This window comes from Chelonoidis abingdonii, chromosome 6 (assembly GCF_003597395.2).
Source record: "Chelonoidis abingdonii isolate Lonesome George chromosome 6, CheloAbing_2.0, whole genome shotgun sequence".
Taxonomy (NCBI): domain Eukaryota; kingdom Metazoa; phylum Chordata; order Testudines; family Testudinidae; genus Chelonoidis; species Chelonoidis abingdonii.
In genome coordinates this window covers 61,365,602-61,380,470 of record NC_133774.1, presented here as the reverse complement: position 1 = coordinate 61,380,470, position 14,869 = coordinate 61,365,602, and the positions used below count along the sequence as shown (strand labels likewise).

Genomic DNA, 14,869 nt, shown 5'->3' with positions numbered 1-14,869 from the left:
CTCCTGCTGTTCTCTCCACTGCAGTGTTGGAGAGAAATGGAAGGGGAAGGTATCTGCCACAAAGAGTTTAGTTTGATTAAAAATAAAAGGGGAGACAGTTTAATTGGGTTGGGATTATCCCCATTAGATCTTCATTACAAGTCACAACTGATAATGACCATTTTAACTGGGGACAACCTGTCTCCAGTCATAATGAAACTAATAGAAAATGGTGGCCATTTTATATAAAGGCAAAAATTTGCAAAAGAAACCTGTGAAAAACTTTTAAAAACACCTTTCTAATAGTATTGTGAGAGTTGGCAGCTCTGTGACTCCAATAAAGTGTGACACCCAAGAGTGCTGGTAAGAGACTCCAGTGGCTACAGTTACAGACTTCCTGTGCATTAAGATGGACTGGAGATACTCTGAACAGATGGGTCTGTGATTTAAAATGGCAGGGTAAATATCTTGCTTCCTTTTTTTCTTGCTCCCCCCTCTTTTTTGTTTCTTCTTGCTGCAGCCTTTTTGCCCCAAGAGAGGTTTCAGCCATTGTCACCACCCAGGCCCCACGTTAGTTTCAGGTGTATGCAAACCAGAGTTTCAGATCAGTTTTTAAAAGTTTATAAATTGAGCAGCTGCTGACAGGCTTGTATTAGTGGTGATAAGGGAAAGAGCAGGCAGGTGTCTGGGAAAGGGCATGAGGAAGAGGCAGGGAAATGCAGTGGACTGGGAGGGGAACTTGGTGTTGTCAGATGTGCTGTCTGATCTTAGAATTGAGGGCTATGAGAGATAGGAAACGACGTGGTATGACATGAAAGTGGGATGAAGTGTAGGTGAAAGGGACCAGGGAGCTAAGAAGGGCAGTGCAGAGTTGCAGAGGACAAGGGGACATGAAAGAGGATGCAGTGAACTGAGTAGAGGACACAGAGAGAGACAGGAAAAAGAAGATTGCCATGTAGGTAAACTTTAAATGCTTAGCATTTTCCAGATAAAAAACTTTTATGGGTTTTTCAAAAGGTCTCAGAACTGGCTGTAGCTCTGATAGCATTAAAGTCAGTGGCAAATGTCCCACTGACTTCAGTGGGAACAGAGGTAGGAGAACACTGAGTGCTTATGAAAATCCCAGCCCAAGTATTTAACATTTTCATGTGGAAAAATTTTCGCCTTCTGTTCCCTTCACCATCTTCCACCACCAAATTTTCAAATACATATAAAAAAACCAAAGTACTATAACTTTTGAAAATCCCAATTCCTGTTCAAAGAACCAATTGTCAGTAAAATCCTAGTGATTTGTTGTTGTGTTCAATGCATATGCTGCTGTGAATTTGAGGAGGTTAAATGAAATGTGAGTTGAAGGTGGGAGTCAAGTAGAATGAGTTGATGAAGGAGTGTACTGCTGATCATTCCAGACATTATAACTTTTAACATTGGCCTGTTTTTTTTAAGATATTGTCTTTTTGTAAAGAGAACGTGTGTGTGTGTGTGTGTGTGTGTGTGTGTGTTAGTTAATTGGTCACAAGTGAAATACTCTTTCAACCCTAGCTCTAATGACAAGATGCTCATTCTCTAGGTAATATCCACATGGTCAACATCAAATGAATATCTCCTTAATTGCTTTTTATATTTGTATGTAATGGTTTTCAGTCAAATTAGATGAATTGCTATTTATAAAAGATTATCCCAATAAAATTTCACTTTTTGGAGTTCAGGCAACAGGGATGAATTTTATAATAATAAGAATCATAATACATAAAAAAAATTGTGGCTTAAAGGGAAAGAGTATTATCTCATGTTTAAAGCAGGATCATGAGACATGAGTTCTGGACTCTTCTCACAATTCTGCTACTGACTCAAAGTGTAACTCGTTTCCTATATATTTAACTCCACCTGAGTGCACAGAAATATAACAAGGTTTTGAGATCCTAGGATGAAAGATAAACTAGAGAAATACAGTATTATTAAACTTACTTTATGTGAGGCTATTTTAAAATAATTCAGTTAAGTGGGACTGTTGTATACATTTCTCTCTTTTAGAAAATATTAGGGTACCTGAATTACTTGGCTTTAAAATATCAACATGGAAAAGAAAGAATTAGTACATCAAATCAAATCAATTTTAAGTTTATCTTCTGGGAACACGGTTGAAATTGATTAAAAGTTTAAAGTGGTATATGTAGTAGCTCAGTGTTAGTTATCTAGGCCTCGTTCTGAGCTGGCTCAACCACTCCTGAAAATCATAACTACCAAGGGCACTGACCATGTTGCTGGATTTGTAACTTTCCAGCAACAGGTTAGCTGGAAAAAATCTGTAAAATTTGGCACTGGAACAAGAAATATGTGAACCTGTCACTGTGAGCAGTCTCAAAGGGCAAGCTGCTTTGCGTGAGCTAATTAACCTTAGGAAATAATTACACAAATATGCAAATGTTGTTTAGATAATTCCATGTGTTATCAGCTCAGGTAGTCCATCATAACAGCAGACCTTGCAGTGTCTAGGTGTTAGAATCTGGCATAGTTGATAAGGCTTTGGTTCCTGCCTCACTTCAGTGTGGTATTTCACAGTTAATGACTGCAATATTACATTAGTAAATTCAACCTGTATTTTGAATGCAGCAGAACATAGCACTGTATTTACTGTATGCACACTGCTTATCTGTGTACTCTAATGGCTTGATTCATTAAAATGTTATATATCTTACAACTCTTACACTGGCAGACTATATAATATTGCAAAAATGACAAACAAAAAAATGAGGCTACTCATTATGTTGTTTGCAAAATAGACTTGCCAGAGAATTTACCCATAATCATTTGTTTGTTTCTGATGAAGTTACAAGGTAAAGTATTTTACCTGCTATTTGCAACAGTACAGCTGAATTTTTTCATAGTGCAAGCAGTATATTATATCTGCTTGAAACAGAAGACTTTTGGCAGCATTTTATAAAACAGTGCTTCTTGTTAATATTCTACAGATTCTGAGATGTTGTTAATATGAATATACAACATAATTAAGTTCTGTAGGGTTAAAATTGGACAAAACAGTACCAAGGATAACAAAAACAAGACTATGACATAGTGTATTTTCATGTCAGCTGATAAATTTTATGATTCTGAGAAAAGGAAGGAGCGAGAGCAGCAGAATAAGGACAATAGACTTAAAAAAAAAAAAAAGCAGACTTTAACAGACTCAGGGTATGTCTACACTATGGGATTAGTCCGATTTTACATAAACCGGTTTTGTAAAACAGATAGTATAAAGTCGAGTGCATGCGGCCACACTAAGCACATTAATTCGGTGGTGTGCGTCCATGGTCTGGGCTAGCGTTGATTTCTGGAGCTTTGCACTGTGGGTAGCTATTCCGTAGCTATCCATAGTTCCTGCAGTCTCCCTCGCCCTTGGAATTCTGGGTTGAGATCCCAGTGCCTGATGGGGCAAAAATCATTGTCGCGGTGGTTCTGGTAAATGTTGTCACTCATTCCTTCCTCCGGAAAACAACGCAGACAATCATTCGTGCCCTTTTTCCCTGGATTGCCTGGCAGACGCCATAGCACAGCAACCATGGAGCCCGTTCAGCTTTTTTTTTTTTTTTTTTTTTTTTTAACTGTCAACGTATTTCTACCTGATGCCGCTGACAAGAGATGATACTGCAGCGCTACACAGCAGCATTCATTTGTTTTTGCATGACAGCAGAGACGTTATTAGTCATTCTGTACCATCTGCTGCCATTGTAAATTGGCAATAAGATGATGGTTATCTGTCGTTCTGAGGTGGCCGGGGCGCAAAGGCAAAAAGGGAATGACTCCCCGAGTCAATCCCTCTTTATGGTATCTAAAAATAGAGTCAGTCCTGCCTAGAATATGGGGCAAGGTACTAGAGAACCAGTGTATCAGAGAGCACAGCTGCTCTGTGTCAGATCCCGCAGAAATGATGAGCTGCATGCCGTTCATGGGGGTGCCCCTGCAACAACCCCATCCATTGCTCTCCCCCCACAACCTTCCTGGGCTACCATGGCAGTGTCCCAGCCATTTGCTGTCATGAAGTTATAAAGAATGCAAGGAATAAGAAACAGCTGACTTGTTAGTGAGATTAATAGGGGGAGGGCAGCCTGCCGTGATTGCCTATGGACAGTGTCCCCAGGCAGGACATTAAAGCCAAGTGTAGGGAGAGGAGGGGCCCAGGGGCCATCTTTCCCACTTTTGCTTATTGTAGTTCCAGTCAGTAACAACTTTTTCTTTACCCACATGAAAGGGAAGGGGCTGATGGAGCCTCAGCCCCCAAGGTTTGCTATGATTTTGAGGGATGGGTTTTTACCCAGCGTTTTGCTGTACATCTACTGGGGAATGACCCAGGGAAAATCCATTCCTATTGTACCAGGCACCCCCCCCCTGGGCTGGGGCCTTCACCTTTGGAGGCCCAGCCCCAGGTGCAACTCACTGGGGGCTGGATGGTTGAAATTTTGGATGCAGTCCAGTTTATTTTGTTTACCGGTTCTGCCCAAACGGGGGAAGGGGAAGAGAGGCAGGATAACTGCTCTTCACTGCTGCAGGCATCGCGGTTTCTAGCCCCACCAGCATTCAAGTAGACGTTAGCGGTGGGGGACAATTGGGAAAAAAAGTCAAGAAAGAGTTCTTTTTGTCCTTTTTCTTTTTCATGTGGTGGGGGGGAGGAGTAAATTTTGACGGAGCTTTACCCTGAACCTTGCCGGGGACCCAATGTGTTTTTGGAAACCCTACCAGGGCCACTGGGAAGCTCAAGCCAGAATGCCAAAAATTAATTTTTTTTCAGAGGACTTGCTTGTGGGGAACTGTGGGGATAGCTTGGGTGTCTCAGTTACCCCCCCTCTCTCTCATATTGGAGCGGTCCTTGGAATCTTGGCTTTCCGTACGGCTTTGTCACGGCAGCACTGGTGGCCTGGGAGATGTTTTTTTCAAACCCTTTGGCAATTTTCGTCTTCTGTTAAAGGAAGCTTCTGATTATAGAAACAGAATGGTCTCCCCTTTACAGGGATCAAGGATTCCAGTATCTCCGTTTACGCGTTCCATGGCTTGGAGCTCTTTGGATTTGGGACTTGCATCGCCCACCCGTTTGCTGATCAGAGTCCAACGCCTGGGGCAACAAGGAAATGTTATTTCCCAAAAAAGTTTGCGGGGCTTTTTTCCTGTTTTACCTGGCCACCTTGCATCTGATGTTTTTTTTTCCAGGATGGCTGTGTTTTCCAGAAGCGCACGTGGGGCCACTTGTGGGATACCGCCCGGAGGCCAATACTGTTGATTTGCGGCCACACTAACCCTAATCCGATATGGTAATACCGATTTTAGCGCTACTCCTCTCATTGGGGAGGAGTACAGAAACCGATTTAAAGAGCCCTTTATATCGATATAAAGGGCCTCGTAGTGTGGATGGGTTCGCCGTTAAATCGGTTTAACGCTGCTAAAATCAGTTTAAACGCGTAGTGTAGACCGGGCCTCAGAGAACTGGTAGGTGAGGTCCCACGGGAAATAAAACTTAGGGAAAAAGGAGTTCAGGGGAGCTGGCAGTATCTCAGGAGACAATATTAAAGGCAGAGCTGCCACCTATCCTGATGCAAAGGAAAGATAGGAAGAATAATAAGTCATCATTATGGCTCCATCCAGAGATCTTTAATGTCCTGAAAATCAAAAAGGAATCCTACAAAAAGTGGAACCATGGATGAATTGCTAAGGAGGAGTACAAAAGTATAGTACATTCTTGTAGGGACAAACATCAGAAAGGTTAAGGCACAAAATGAGTTACAGTTAGCAAGGAATATAAAAGGCAATATGAAGAAAAACAGAAAGACATAGGAAAGTGGAGGTCCTCTACTTAGCAGGGAATGAAAGCTAGTAACCGATGACATCAAGATGGTTGAGGTGTTTAGTGCCTATTTTCCTTCATTCTTCACTAAGAAGGTTAATGGTGACCAGATACTCAACACAATTAGTATTAACAAAAAGGAGGAAGGAACAGAAGCCAAAATAGGGAAAGAACAGGTGAAAGAATTTAGTTAAGTTAGATATACTAAGTTGTCAGGGCTGATGAAATTCATCCTGGGGTACTTAAGTAACTAGCTGAACCATTCTTGGAATCATTAGCAATTGTCTTTTGAGAATTTATGGAGGATAGGTGAGATCCCAGTGGACTGGAGTATCTGTCTTTAAAAAGGGAAACAGAGAGGACCCAGGGAATTATAAACAAGTCAGCCTAACTTCAGTACTTGGAAAGATACTGAAACTAATTATTAAACAATCAATTTGTAAGCACCTAGAGATATAATAGGATGATATGGAATAACTAGCATGGATTTGTCAAAAACAAAGCATGTCAAACCAAACTAATTTCCTTCTTTGACAGAGTTACTGGCCCACTAGATAATAGGGAATCAGTAGATGTGATATATCTTGATTTTAGTCAGGCTTAGATACAATCTCACATGACATTCTCATAAGCAAATAAGGAAAATCCTGTAAGGTAGGTGCACAATTGGTTGAAGGACCATACTCAAAGTGTAGTTACAAATGGTTTGCTGTCAAAATGAGAGGGTATAACTAGTGGGATCTCACAGGAATCAGTCCTGGGTCTGGTACTATTCAATATTTTCATTAATGACTTAGATACTGGAGTGGAGAGTATGCTTATAAAATATGCAGATGACACTAAACTGGGAAGGGTTACAAGCACTTTGGAGGACACAATTAGAATTCAAAATAATCTTGACAAATTGGAGAATTGGCCTGAAATCCAACAAGATGTAATTCAATAAAGATAAGTGATAATATTACACTAAAAATCAAATGCACAACTATAAAATGGGGAATAACTGCTAGGTGGTAGTACTTCTGGATTATAGTGGGTCACAAATTAAATATGACTGAACAATGTGATGCAGTTGTGAAAAAGGTTAATATAGTTTTGGTATGTATTAACAGGCACTGGTGATGCCTCAGCTGGAGGATGGTGGTCAGTTGTGGTCACCACACTTTAGGAAACATGTGGGCAAATTGGAGAGTCCAGATGAGGGTAACAAAAAGTATAAAAGGTTTAGAAAACCTGACCTCTGAGGAAAGGTTGAAAAACCTGGGCATTTTAGTCTTAGGAAAAGAAGGCTGAGGAGGGACTTGGTAACAGTCTTCAAGTGTTAAGGGCTGTTATAAAGAGGATGGAGATCAATTGTTCTCCATGTCCACTGAAGGTAAGAGAAGAAGTATTGGGAGATTTAGATTAGATATTAGGAAAGACTTTCTAACTATAAGGGTAGTTCAACTCTGGAAGAGGCTTCCAAGGAAGGTTGCATAATCCCTGTTGCTGAAGGTTTTTAAGAACAGGTGGGGCAAACCTCTGAGGGATGGTCTAGGTTTACTTGGTCCTGCCTCAGCACAGGGGTCTGGACTTGATGACCTCTCAAGGTCCCTTCCACCCATGCATAGCTATGGTTATCCCCATTGTTCAGGTCCGTGTGTACCACTTCAGTGCTGAAAAGAGTCTAGAACTTGTCCATATGTGGCCAGCTAAGAATTCCCCCAGCATGGGAGAGTTTTTAACGTGCATTCAGGTTCTGTTTTCAGGCATAAAGGATGCACTAGAGCAAGGGTGGTCAAACTTACTGACCCTGCGAGCCGCATATGACAATCTTCAGAAGTTTGAGAGCCGGGGTACACCTGCCTATGCTCGGGCCTTCAGCCCTGAGAAAGGTGCCTGACAGGGCTGGAGGCTTCAGCCCCATCCTGCTGAAGCCCTCTGTCCCGGCAGGTGCACCCCATGGGGCTGAAGCCACAAGACTTCCCTCCCTGCTGGGCAGAAGCCCCTCCCCACCACCCCAATGCAAAGCAGAGGTCCTGAGCTTCCCCCCCGCCCCCAGTCTGGTAGGTGGAGAATGTGGTGGGGGAGAGCCACAAGGTGGACTTTAACAGTAAAAAAGCCATATGTAGTTCACAAGCCACAGTTTGGCCACCTCTGCATTTCAGGTCAGAGGAGGCATGGCCAGAGCATTGCTGCACTCTGTTTTTTCTCAGAGAGTGTACAGTCCTTAGTTCGAGTTAGTATAGATTAGAGCAGCCTCTAATTTTTCTAACCTATGCCAGGGCCTGAGTCAAAGCCCAACTGATCAGAGGATTAGGCAGACAACTTGTTTCTTGACCCTTGCTCCCACTCTGCTGCTTCAAGCAGCTCTCAGATACAGCAGAAAATCTGGCCTAAGAATATTAAAATTGCTTTAGAAATATTAATTTATCATTGTCATATTATTTTCATTAAATGTACTGTTAAATTACTTTTATTAAACTTTTTGTATTAAAATAAAAAGCTCCAAGTTAACAATTTATGACCATTTTTGAGGCAATAGTCATTTGGTTTGGAAAGCTACTCTGTGTTTTTATATATTGCTAATGGGTAGTATTTAAAAGATATAAAACAATACTTTGAGTGCTCATTTCTATCTTAGCCAAAAAAGTTTAATGCTACTTCTACTGGAAACATCTGGTGATCCTTTTGTTCTTGAAAAGGAACTGTTCCATGTGGCAAAAACATGTTATCTGATAATCCTATGTTCCTGTAATTAACCTCCCCAGAACCTCATAGATGGGTATCTGTGTTCTATATTACGTTTTTGAATCAGGAGTGGGTTTTCTTTAGCTAGCTGCTGAAACTCTGTAGTTCCTTTAATATGCTGTAGTGAAATAAAGGTAGTGAAATAAAGGTAGTCCTTAAGAAAGGTTCAAATTTCATTGTTTGTGAATTAAATGGCATGTTAAATCCTATTCATAATATATTATTTCTTTAAAAAATGAATTATGTAATTTTTTTCAAAGTAGTAGCAAATTGAAAATTATGCATCAGATATTTTAGGGTCTGAGGCAGGTACTCTGCCCTCCACCTGAGCAGAGCTCAGCTGCAATGGAGAGGGGAGAGGGAATGTGAGTGCTTCCTGATTGTCAGCCACCCAGTTGTGGAGGAGCAGCTCTAATTTACATTACTGGCGTAATGTCATTCAGTGACATTGAGCCAGTGAACGAGCTCCACTTTGTCATGCCCCTGACAATATCTCCTCACTTTTCTTACACCGGGAGTTGGAAGGCTGCTGGCACAGGAAGCAGTTTTACACTAGCTATTGCAGCCAGTATTCCAGCCATTTTACATTGTATAAGCAGTACTTCAGAGGCCTTAGCAGATTGGAGAATCTAGGATGACCAGACAGCAAATGTGAAAAATCGGGACAGGAGGTGGGGAGTAATAGGAACCTATATAAGAAAAAACCCCCAAAAATCGGGACTGTCCCTATAAAATCGGGACATCTGGTCACCCTAGGAGAAGCTGATCCTCAAATTTTTAAACTAGAATAACTTCTTAAATTCTCTGATATTTATGTAGCTAGAAAGTTTTGCAAAATTACTTAGCTGATCTGAGTGAGCTTCTTCTAAATTTCAAGTAGTAAATACAAGACAAGAAATATTAAACCACCAAAATATTCTCTTTTTTAAGCAAGATTCAGATAATTTAGTCAAACAAATGTGACGCTATAAATTTTTCTTCAATGAATCTCACCATAACTTGTAGGAAATAGGTCAAACTAAATGTAAAATGCACAAAAAATCTGCTTTTAAGTCAAAAGTCACCAGAGACAAATTTAATCTAAAATCTGTATTAAGGAATTTATTTCAGTTGAATGTCAGAGTCAAAAACCAAAACAAAAATTAGTAGTAATAATGCTACATTGGAGGCAACATTTTCAAAGTTGGATGCCTCAGGATAGGCACATAACATCTGTTTAGAATCCTGAATAAATTATTTGATTTTCAGAGTTCTGAATGGCCATGGTTGTTATTAAGTTCAGTACCATTGAAAGTCAAGCCATTTATTTAGGCACATAACTATGGGGTTTAGATATCCAACCTCAGGCATGTATGATGGAAAATTTTGCCGTGGGATTCTATAGCAGCCTTCCAACCAGGGGCGGCTCTGGGAATTCTGCCGCCCCAACCACGGCAGGCAGGCTGCCTTCCGCGGCTTCCCTGTGGACGGTCCACTGGTTCCGCGGCTTCGGGGGGGCTTCGGGGGGGCTTCGGGGGACCTTCCGCAGGCGTGGGACCAGCAGGCGTGGGACCAGCAGACTCTCTACAGGCATGCCGCCGAAGGCAGCCTGCCTGCCGCCCTCACAGCTCCGGCAGAGCGCCCCCCACGGCTTGCTGCCCCAAGCACGCGCGTGGTGTGCTGGGGCCTGGAGCCGCCCCTGCTTCCAGCCAATGATCTCAAAACACTTTACAAATGACAATGAATAAACCTCACAACTGCCATATGAAGTAGGTAATATAACCTTTCACTCCCTTTTTATGTGGTCATACAGAAAATTATGGAAAGTATGACAAAGACGCCTGCACTTCATTAAATAACTTAAGTTAACATGTAAAGGCAGGATATTCTAGTAGCAGTAGAAGAATGGGAAGTAACAGCTACCTTGGATTGTCACCCTCTGTACTGAAACTCCGGTACTCAGCACTCTACTTTATCCAAGGCCAGACAGACCCACTTAATCCTCAGACCCAGGTGGAATTGGCATAAATTCAAATTCCAAAGAGCCCAGCAGTTCTGTGGAGACTGTGGTGACTAACTCTCTGTTAGATAGCCAGCTCCCTCTTACATGGCGGCAGCATTGGTTTGCTTGTCCCAAAAAGTTGCCTGAAATCCTGACCAGCTTCAAAGTAAAGTTATTCTGATACCTAGCATAAAGAAATAGCTTTCACTTTAAAATGTATCACTTCATCCAGTAGTGTTCCCCTGTCACAGATCCTCTTTTTATGCTATCTGTGGATTAGCAGCGTATACAGGACAATACAATGTATTTTGCATTAATGTGTGTACTGTTGTATCCTTGTTGATCCCAGGATATAGAGAGACAAGGTGGGTGAGATAATATATTTTATTGGACTAACTTCTGTTGGTGAGAGAGACAAGCTTTCGAGCTCCACATTCTAGCACTTCACCTTGAGGAGTTGCTTAGAATATGTGATATCTACTTATGATAAACTATTGGTTCAATCCTGTATTTAGCTGTGACACTCAAATATCTTTCCCAGACGTGATGAAGAGCTCTATGTAGCTCGAAAGCTTGTCTCTCTCACTAACAGAAGTTGGTCCAATAAAAGATGTTACCTCATCCACCTTGTGTCTCTATTTTACACTAAGGCACTTTAACAATGAAAACGAAAAACAGAAGTTATAGTCCAAAGTAACTAATTTTAGACAGAGCCTCTTTTTGCATTTGTATATAAAAATAATCTTGAATCTTCATGCTGGGATGTATGAAATCGAATGGTTAATTATTTTGGTTTATCGGACTGTTTGGTTTTGCTTTAATCAACGGGAGTTATTTGTAGATTTCTACATTCTCACCTGATTTCTGAATCCTTTGGAAGCTTCCTGCTGTAGTCCTAAGACTGTGTGCTTTTGCCCTAATGGTACACAGAATAATAAAAATGGGCTGCACCATGATTTGACGCATAATTTTTAACTAAAAATAGCTGACCCTTCTTTCCCTTTGTCAGAGCTCAGAACTTGATTAAATTGTTTTTACAGTGATTAATTTTATTCTCAGTTGAAGACTAACTGTAAAACTCATTCACTTGACTAAGGAAAATTCCTTAGCTAGTATTATTATTGTATTGTATTGTGTTATTTATAGTACCATAGCTCCTAAACTTTTCTTAGAGAGAACCTTTTGTTTCAACATTTTTCTTCTATAGCAATCCCTGGTAAAACATACATAACGTCCCTTAATAAACTCCAGACCATACTGCTCTATTTTATCTTAAACAAATCTTGGGGGGGGGAGTGATTCATTTACAAGCCTCTGCTTTGCTAATAGAAGCAAAAAAAAACCACATTCCAGTCTGTCTTTACTTGGACGCAGATCATGTATTTGGATTCAAGTGGTTGGAGTCTTATATCTTCATGATCAAATTGCAGAACCAGAGTTGAAAGACAGAAAATATCCCTTCTCTTGCATGGAGATGAATGCAGCTTTTGATACTTAGTAGGCTGACACTTCATTGTGTCATTGAGAGTCAGTCAATCAATAATAGAATCTGCCCAAGTCCAAGGAACTTTGTGGCTGTTTTAAAAGTTTGATAAACATTTGCTATCCTGTTACCAGTCTGAGCTTGTACATGAAAAGGTGGGAGTAAAGCTTTGTTCTCAGTTTCTGCTAGTTAAAGGAACAGTGGATAAAAGTTTCAAAATTGTCCATGTGATTTAGGAACTTAATTGCTTTATTCCAAAGTGATTTAGGCACTTGGGAACCAAAGTCTCATTGGGACATAGGCTTCTAAGTGCCTACATCATTTTTTAAAAGGGGGATTTAAGCTAATTTTTGAAAATTTTACAATATTTATAATTTATATGAATAATTAACTCTGAAATCATTAGAATCCTATGGCTACCAGTTGTCCTCACTGGTATTTACTTACTTGTGATTTTTATATAACTTATTTATGGCTTTTCAACTAGCAAAGGGATGCTTAGTATCAGGCATTTCATATTTATTACATTAATACTTGCATAAGAGGTACTAATACTAAGAGGTAAGTGAGGCGAGAGGGGTTAAATGCCTTGCTGATAAGCCCACAGAAAGTTAGTAACAGATATTCTGATCACCGGTCCTATGGTTTTAACTCGTAGAGAATTTGCTCTCCCCTAACTCCCAGGCCCCCAAATAATGAGTATTACCAGAAAATGATCAAGAGGTGCTCTATCTGCATTGTATATTAGCTTGTAATTGCAAAATAACATAGAATAAGTATGGTGTAAAAATTCAGTTAGGTGATTATGGAATTAGGCCATATTCTGTATTGTTAGAACATGTAGGTGTATAGCAGCAGTGTGATAAATGCTAGAGAGTGAGATGAAGCTTCTGTTTTATTATTGTTCTTATTCTCTTTATTGGATTAAGTCTTAGCTTCATACAAACAATGACTTTTTAGTGAACAAATATTTGACGCAAATTTGTCAAAAGTTTGAATCTGATCAGCGTCTGGCCACTGGGTGACCTTGGGCCAGTCAAGTCATTCTTTGCTTCTGTTTCCCCATCTGTAAAATTGGGATAATGATACTGACCTCCTTTGTTAAAGAACTTTGACATCTACTGATGAAAAGTGTATATAGGAACTAAATATTATTATTGTTGTTCTGTATTAAATTTGAGTGAGGCTGTTTAGCTGAAATGCCATTATTGTACTTAGACTTCCTGTAACTGCACAATTTTTTGTTTATATTCAAAGAAAGCAGATTTTGCGGTCTTTAAATCACATTCTCAGGGTTGTTTTGTGTGTTGATTTTTTTTAAAAAAGAAGAATCAATGAATTTTTGTGACCCTAGCACAAATGTATTTGTCATTTCTTTTAACAACTAGGAATATGTTGCCTGTAGACAAAACTGTCAGTTTGCAAAAGATTATAGTGAATAATATACTTCTCTGTGTAGGATAATGGCTCTCCTGAAGAACATGCAGTTTATGTATGGGACCACTTTATTGCTGAGTCAGCAGCTGAAAACGTATATTTTGTCGCTCACAGTTACGGTGGACTTGCATTCGTAGAGTTGGTAAGTGTTAATTTTTCCATTGCCCTATTTGCTGAGGGCTTTCACATATTTGCAGAAGTTTAAATTTAATGTTCTCTTTCCAAAAGGAGTGGATAATTTAGAACTCTAAACAGCTTTTCACATGGTATGTTTGGGTTTAAAAAAAATTTAGAACAGTTTTTTTTCCTCTGTTGATTATTTACCAAATTAGAAGACAGTCACGTAGAGCTTCATGCTTATAGAAGCCAGGGAAGCCAAAATGTATGGATCCTGACTGGTGGTATGTATGCAAAAAAAAAAAAAAAGGGAGAATACAGGTTCTGTCGTGCTCTGTGAGTTCTAGGCTGGGTCTGAATACAAATAAATGCAATGTGTAGCGCTCACTGAGTCAGTGTTATTTTATATGATTTCCCCCAATGCAGTTTGGAACTCAAGTGAGGGAACTTGGAGGCACCTGTTGACAGGGAAACTCATAAAGGACCTGATCCAAAGCCCATTAAAGTCACAGGAAAGACTTCTGTTGATTTCATTGGGCTCTGGATCAGTTGCAGTGTGAAAGAAGTACAGGAAAGTGTGTAGATGCAGATTTTGCCACTTCCATGGAAGGCAAACTTGCATATCATTTTCTATGGAAGCGTTGGAAGGAAACTGCCTGTTTAAATTCACAGAATTAAGAATGGCTCAATGGGACAACACATGTGCGTAAAATTAAGCATATGCATTAGTGTTAACAGGTTCAGGGCCAAAATGTTCAAGCAGTTTTGCACCTTGATTCAAATTCATGGGAGGACATCACAATTGAACTTCTGATATGTTGGGTTGCTGTGTTTATGTAGTTAAAGTTGTTTGGCTATTTTGTTACTCTGGGAGAAAATAGATGTGTGAGCACCTCTGGTTCATGAGAAAACCTCTGCTCAAAGAGAAGAAATGCTTATGTCATTCAAAGATTTTAACAGTTCTTGTTGATTTTTTTTGTTATGGAAAGTAAGGCTATTTCAGTTCTCTCATTGCTTCCCCAAGCTTTATTTAAACAGTGTGCACATGTTGAAACTTGAGAATGATGTAGCTGATCTAATCCCACAAATGTTTTACTGTCCTGTCAGCAGGGCCGATGCAAGGATATTTTGCGCCCTAGGCGATATTTCCATCTTGTGCCATCCCTCCCCCCCCCGCCCAAAATCACATACATTATACACAATACACGGTCACAGAGTAACATGTTATAATTTAGAATTTATGTTTCCACGCTTTAAGTTTAGCAAATTTAGAAACAAGTTCCTCCAAGTCAATGCTGTGAGCAATGTC

At 40.1% G+C, this 14,869-nt stretch overlaps 1 protein-coding gene across 8 annotated transcripts in view; it reads left to right on the top strand.

Annotated features, from left to right (window-relative positions):
• Positions 1-14,869, top strand: part of ARB2A (ARB2 cotranscriptional regulator A) — a 363,106-nt gene that overhangs the window by 218,667 nt on the left and 129,570 nt on the right. For all 8 annotated transcript variants that reach the window (XM_075067103.1, XM_032802756.2, XM_075067099.1 and 5 more), the window contains one exon: positions 13,466-13,585. In XM_075067103.1, the coding sequence (XP_074923204.1) occupies positions 13,466-13,585 (120 nt within the window). The remainder of the gene's footprint in view (positions 1-13,465; positions 13,586-14,869) is intronic.